This window comes from Scardinius erythrophthalmus (genome assembly GCF_964197995.2).
Source record: "Scardinius erythrophthalmus genome assembly, chromosome: 24".
NCBI lineage: Eukaryota > Metazoa > Chordata > Actinopteri > Cypriniformes > Leuciscidae > Scardinius > Scardinius erythrophthalmus.
The window spans coordinates 6,239,579-6,247,078 of record NC_138244.1 but is presented as its reverse complement, the minus strand read 5'-3'; the positions used below and the strand labels follow the sequence as shown (position 1 = coordinate 6,247,078).

At 34.6% G+C, this 7,500-nt stretch overlaps 1 protein-coding gene across 1 annotated transcript in view; it reads right to left on the bottom strand.

Annotated features, from left to right (window-relative positions):
- pnpla2 (patatin-like phospholipase domain containing 2) overlaps positions 1–4,110 on the bottom strand; it is an 11,996-nt gene extending 7,886 nt beyond the window's left edge. The window contains exons 1-4 of the mRNA XM_081355598.1: positions 3,964–4,110; positions 3,610–3,809; positions 2,589–2,821; positions 2,299–2,364 (exon numbers count right to left, since the gene is read on the bottom strand). Coding sequence (XP_081211724.1) covers positions 2,299–2,364; positions 2,589–2,821; positions 3,610–3,796 — 486 coding nt within the window. The 5' untranslated portion in view covers positions 3,797–3,809; positions 3,964–4,110. The remainder of the gene's footprint in view (positions 1–2,298; positions 2,365–2,588; positions 2,822–3,609; positions 3,810–3,963) is intronic.
- Positions 4,111–7,500: the final 3,390 nt, after the last annotated feature.

Here is a 7,500-nt window from a genome sequence, read left to right as displayed (position 1 = left end):
GTTTTGCTCTTATAGTGGAGCGGCTAAGTGCTTATGTTTGGCAGAATCGTTCAGTTTATGATACAAGCGTGAAAATTGGCATGAGCAGTCTCCATGGGTCACTTGACAAGAAAACTGTCCGAGCCACTTGAAATTTCAAGATGGCGGCCATTTTTCAAGATGGCCGACACCTTAGTGGAGCAGTTAAGTGATGTAGTGGTTTATTTGGTGATAAAAGCATGAAAATTGGCATGAGCAGTCTCTGTGGGTCACTTGACAATAAGCCACCCACATCTACTTGAAATTTCAAGATGGCGGCCATTTTTCAAGATGGCCACCACCTTAGTGGAGCAATTAGGCTTAAGAAATCATTTAGTTGGTGATACAAGCATGAAAATTGCCATGAGCATAATTGATCCACTAAGGTGTCGGCCATCTTGAAAAATGGTCGCCATCTTGAAAGTTCAAGTAGCTGTGGGTGGCTTATTGTCTAGTGACCATCAGAGACTGCTGATGCCAATTTTCATGCTTGTATCACCAAATAAACCACTATATCACTTAACTGCTCCACTAAGGTGTCGGCCATCTTGAAAAATGAAAAATCTTGAAATTTCAAGTGGCTCGGACAATTTTCTTGTCAAGTGACCCATGGAGACTGCTCATGCCAATTTTCACGCTTGTATCATAAACTGAACGATCATATCACTTAGCCACTCCACTATAATTAAAGCCATAAATCTAAACAAGTTGTGTTCCAAATTTTTCTAAATTGAGCTCTCAGGAAGATTTTGTTTGTGCGCAGTACCAAGCGTTTCCACTAGATGAGATTTTCGACTGTAAGCAATATTTGAATAAAGAATTTTAATATCCTTATTTTTTTCGTACCATTCCGAAAATGTTTTGACCAAAGAGCACCAGAGGGTTCAAAAGTTACATATTTAATTGTAATGATAATAATGCCACGATGCAAAAATCCTTACGATGCAAAAAAATATATATATATACACTTAATTTTTCTAAAGCAAAATATAATTTAAATTTTTTTTTTATGTGACCTGAGCATTTTTTGTGAGATGAACTCAAAAATGTATAGGAAGTGGAAAAACACACTAAGAAAAAGAGAAAGCACTGCTCAGAAACTCAAACAAAACAAAACTTAATGAAAACAAGAGAACTAGAGCAAAGGTCACCGATCCGACTAGAGAGGAAATGAAAGAAAGTAAATCCTCCTGAAAAAAATAAACAAATACCACTATTTATCCTGGCACAACATCTGAACCCAGATGAAAACAACACCGTTCTTTACACAACCATCGCTGGATATAGAAGTTCCCCATTTCCCAATGACACACAACTTTTTAAAAACAGAAGTAATAGTTACGCAAGATTTTAAATATTTTAGCAACATTTTTGAGAGATTTCTGCCCTAATTTAGTGTCAAACATCACTATTGCCCATATTAAGTGATTTAAACAAACCCATAACCATCATTAATACACATCAGCATGTAAATTGATAAATAAATGATTAAGTAACAGTAAATATGCTCTGAATTTGATCAATAATACAATAAAAACAGTAATATTGTTTAAAAAAATTACAATTTAAAATTACTGTTTTCTATTTGAATATATGTTAAAATGTAATTTATTCCTGTGATCAAAGCTGAATGTTCAGCATCATTAGTCCAGTCTTCAGTGTCACATGATCCTTCAGAAATCATTTTAATATGATGATTTGATGCTCAAGAAACATTTATTAATTATTATTGTCAAAGTTGAAATCAGCCGTGCTGCTTCATATTTTTGTAGAAACCAAGATAATTGTTTTCCAGGTTTCAATGATGAATATGAAGTTCAAAAGAACAGAAAACAGAATTCTTATGGAACATTATAAATGTCTTTACTTTAGTTTTTAATCCATTTAAAGCTTCCTTATTGAATAAAAGTATTTATTTCTTAAAATAAAATAAAAATCTTACTGACCCAATCATTTGAACAGTCCTGTAATAACTCCCACCTTATTCGAAATAAATAAACTAAGACTTGAGTAGACAGTGTGCTATTGCTTTTAAAAGATTAACACTGTAACTGAATTATGACTGCATAATATTCATTAAAATGTTATTTTGATGTGTTTTATCTTTTTAATAATCCGCTGCGTTTCTGTTTAGTCGACCAGCAGTAGGACTGCAAATTTAGTGACATACAGTGTGTAACAGGCGCATGATGACACATCTAAATGAGCACAGAAAGGCTATTATATTGCAGTTGTAAATAAATATTATAGGTAATAATTATATCATGACTGGACACTCACCACTCCCTGCAGGGTCGGCGGGATCAGGCCACAGTACACGGGAATGTAAGTACTGCATATACACGCCTGTACATATAAAAACAAGAGATTTGGACATGAATCCACAATAATACGATGTGATCTAATTCAAAACCATGTGCATTTACTGTAAATATCTTGAATTCATGATTGTTGTTTACAGCTGGGTGTTAGAAGGTCATGTGAGCTGATTATCACTAAACCTACTGCAGTGTGTTGATTATAAGTGCTAATGAAGATGTGTTGGTGTTTGAGTGTGTGTGAGTACGCACTTGCACAAGTTCCTCATTGCTGTTGAAGTGTGAAAATAGCACGTTTTCTCCGTCCGTCACGCGGGTGAGAGAGATGCCCAGGCGGCCGCTGGCCCTGGTGTAGCTGTCGGGGGGGAGCGTGCGGTGAAGCATGTTTCGGATGATCTTCACCAGGTTGAAGGAGGGGTGCATGGGCCCTAGGAAGCGCTTTCGGGCTTCTTTAGCCACGTCAATGATGTTGGCTCCGGCCTCTCCTGTCACAGGACCAGAAAGAGAGCAGTCAGTGATCACAGCGGCAGGTGGATGTTGTGTCACGACACACAAGTAGTGTAATCTTTGACACAGATACCACAGATGGTACACTAACAAAAAAAGGACATTAGCATTGTATTTTGCATAAAGACAATGAAGGTGACATTATTTTCATGATAAATAACCACATTTTCAAATCAAACTCATTACTGTAATGCGAGAAAAAAATTATATATTATTTAATTGGAAAAATATTGGAAATAATGTTCTGATATATTTTTTAGGATAATTAACAACATTTTCCAATCAAATTCTCAGTGCTGTTATGTGGAGAAAAAAGATACAATGTTTTAATAGTAAAATGTTAACATTTATCATGCTGATACCATGGTATTTTAAACATGTAGTACCAGTAATTTTGAAAGTGCTTTCCAGAACCATAAAATGTCATGGATGGTAAATCTAAAAATACCATGGTATTAGCATCTGGTTCCGTCAAAGTACGTTTTATTGTATTTAAATGGTGCCACAATCAAATAATACCATGTTTATACCATGCAAAATATCTATAAACATATCCATGAAACAAAAAAGGCAATGTAGAGGTATCATGGTACAGTGATAGTATAACATGGTGATACCATGGTATTATGAAATACACCAAGGTACTAAAAATTCCTGTATTTACATGTTGTAAGGGTAAAAGTCCAAAAAACACTGAATTACCATGACACTAAGTACTTTTCCTTGTTAATATTTTATTAGGTGTAACATGTAAATCTGTGTTTACCCAAACAGGCCCCGCTGACCAGTGCAGAGGCCGTGAGCGCGCCTGCGCTCGCGCCGTAAATGTGACGCGCATTCTCCACCAGAAACGGCGCGTGCTCCTGGAGACAGCTGGCCACTCCGATGTGATAAATACCCAGAAAACCACAGCCAGCGAAAGAAATATTCCACGGAGAGTCGATAGGGAACATGATTTTTCCTCTTCTGGAAAAAAAAAAAATCTTCAAATAAAGTTAGTAAATCCCTCTGGTTACTTTCGCTTACAGTCTTTCACGCGCTTGACGCACCGCGGACGATCCATACATGACGAGTGAGCTTCTAACGTTTGGGTTATTATAATAACTACCTAAACACTTACGTCTTGCGGTTAAAAAGTTTCTAAAGTGATGAACAATCACTGACACAAGCCTCTTGAATGAACCTCTGTTTCCCCCGGTAGCTTGTTAAATAACTTTGCGTAGTGACCGGTGTTTTGACTTGCTCCTCCGTCACCCTCATAAATTACAAAACAGGTCACAAACATCATTAGGGAGGGGCGTATTGACATTGGGCGTGGCTGAGGAGATGTTAGCCAATCAGAGGCTGCGCTTTTGGACCCCATCCCCTTTTGCTTAGCTGTCATTTGAAATGTTTCCTCGAATGTGTTCCAGTTGTCACGCGCCCTTATCAGTTGTGTTGTTGCATTGATTTTTTTTTGTTCTTGCATTATGAAGTAATTCTGTGAAGCTTTATGACCAGGTAATTTACCCCACAAATTCACAGTGTTGTGTAATGTTTAGGAAAATTATACACTGCTAATAATACCATGTTTTTACCATGCAGAATTTCTATAAACATGTCCTTATATAAAAAAAAGAAAAGAAAAAAAGACAAGACAAAAAAAAAAATCAATGTATGTTATGGTGATACTATGGTATTTTGAAATTCACCATGGTACTAAAGTTCCTGCATTTACATGGTGTTGCAAGGTACTTTCACTTAATTCTGGGAAGCTTGTAATGACTGGTCATTTTGCTTTTTAAATGTCAAAATAGTTTAAACATAAAATATTTAAATATGTATTTTTGCATGATCTTTATACTGTTTGAATTTTGCTGAAAAATCCATTAAATAGCCTATAACACATTAAGTACACACACACACACACACACACACACACACACACACACACACACACACACACACACACACACACACACATAGCCTATATATATATATATATATATATATATATATATATATATATATATATATATATAATGCTTTCAATACCAACAGCATTTAATATAGGCCTATCAAAAATGTATATTCTTATGAAATCAGTGTCAATAAACAGCTAGTCCATACTGTATGTTATTTTAATTGTGTTTTCCACCTTTGTACAGTGTTTTTACAACATATCTTTCCAGGGATCCTCCCAAATGACATGGCTTTAAAAATATGACCTCTCTGGGGATTTAGAGAGGACAGAATACTGTTTTGTTTGCCATGTTTTTCTGATTTATTTAACTGCAGTTCTGTCAAGATTCCTTGAGCATGCACTCATGAGACATGGGAACGTTCTCCTATAAAAATGTGTTTTGAGCTTTGGGATGTCAGAGAGTTCAAGGTTCACAGGGACGACACACTACTAATCAACTTAAATGAACCTCCGCGACGATTCCACAAAATCAAAATTCTGGGCATCTTTCCTGAAATTCTTTTCATGCCTGGAACATTACAGCTTGTCCAAAAACACTCTTGTCAACATTTTCATAACATTTAGATAATTATATAAGCTGCTATAAAGTTATTTCACAAATAAATGTATTTAAAAATGGCCTGAAGGTTGTAGCTAAATATCAGTATATTTTGAGCTTCTACTTGTATTAAAAATAACTGAATAATGCATGCATATGTCAATAACTGATCAATATGAATATTTAATATTTAAATTCAGCATTAAAATTTTAAGTTAAAATGTAAATATATCTTATGTCCTGTGACTGGTCAGCTTTTATTTAGGTTTTTCACAATTTATTATATTCATTTTTGCCTCCACTAGATCTTGTGTGGAAAAAAAGTGCAAATATTCCAGGTCTTTCAATTAAAATTAACTTGTATAATAAGTAGAACTGCTTAAAATCAAAATTAGAATGCACTTTATTATAAATATGAAAATATTATAATCTTAAAATAAAATTATAACAATGTAGGACAACTGTATCCAAACATAGACTCAGATTGGAGAAGCGAAGGCTTTGGGTTTGTTTCTGCGGATATTTTTAGATCTCAATGAATGTTCCTAAGAAAGTGTGTTGTGAAATGACAACAGCAAAACTGTATCCTTTGGCCCACATTTGGACACTGAACAGAATCTCAAGGAAAATATTTTCCTGGGTACTTTTGTGCGGTCAGTCATGGGCATTTCCTCTGAAGACATGTAAGAATCAATACTACCTGACCTTTCACCTCTGTGCTGAACATGTTCTGTTAAAAACCAAATGCATTTATATCTTTCTGACCAAGCTCATTATTTTCCATCAAAATAAAATTCTTCGGATGCTTAGATGCTCATCTCATCCCCCACTTTCATTTCCTTATGAGAAGGAAATTTATCCGGGATTTATCCTGGAGTCTCAGTGGGTTAAAGCAATCCCACACCTCAGCTGGTGTAAAGCTGGACATGTTGAGACATGCATAAAAACACAAGCAACAGCAGAGGCTGATGATGCTTCAGTTCACTCTCTCATACACAACCAGACTGTTAGATAAGTGAGATTTATATATTATATTATATTATATTATATTATATTATATTATATTATATTATATTATATTATATTATATTATATTATATTATATTATATTATATTATATTATATTATTATTTACTCACCCAAGTCATTCTAATTTACACTTGCATGGAGTTCTTTCTTAACATAAAGTTATTAACTTAACTTATAACTTAACATAAAGATATTTTGAAGAATGTTGATGACCAAACAGTTGCTGGTCCCCATTGACTTCCATATATAATCTGTACTTGGTTGCCAACATTTCTTAAAAACCTTTTCTTTTGTGTTCAGCACAATAAATTAATACATAATTCATTTATTATAAATAATTGTAAATAATTAAGGCTTAATTTTCATTTTAGGGTTAACTATACCTAGTTTTATTTTAAATGTTTTAGCTGTCACTGTCTCTTTAAGAGATCTCCTCCCGCCCTTTGCTCAAAGTTCCGCGGTGTGTGTGTGTGTGTGTGTGTGTCAACACGAAACATGTGCTTGAAACACGGAAGTGAACTTCTTGTATTCCACAGATGTAAATGTATCAAATGAATATCACATTTCGGTTCTGTAAGAGTTAGTTTCATAGAATGCGCGAGACCGTATATTGTTTAAACGTCACAGACACGTCACGTCCATCAAGAAATGCGCGCCTAAAATCCTGCATTGTAAGTGTTTATCGCTCAGCTTAACGAGTTTAAGTGATCATTCAGTCAGACTGTTACTAGTTAACGTGATATATGACTTTTTATACCGTATAAAAGGTTCAGTTAAGTGTTTGCCAGCACTCGTAAATGTTGTTACTGTAACGCCTGTGATTTAGTTTTAGTCACATGGTGTGAATGAATGACAATGGTGCCTTTACAGTGATTTACAATGGTAGATATTATTAAAAATAAATAAAACTTTGGCAAAACTGCACATATTAAAGTTTGTGAAGATGGTGGTCGACACAAATGGGTTTTCAGGGGCCAGTACAGATATCCAGAAAGTAGATATATATACTGTATATACAGTACAGGTCAAACGTTTGGAAACATTACTATTTTTTTATGTTTTTGAAATAAGTCTCTTATGTTCATCATGGCTGCATATATTTCATAAAAAATCAAATCGTTCAAAAG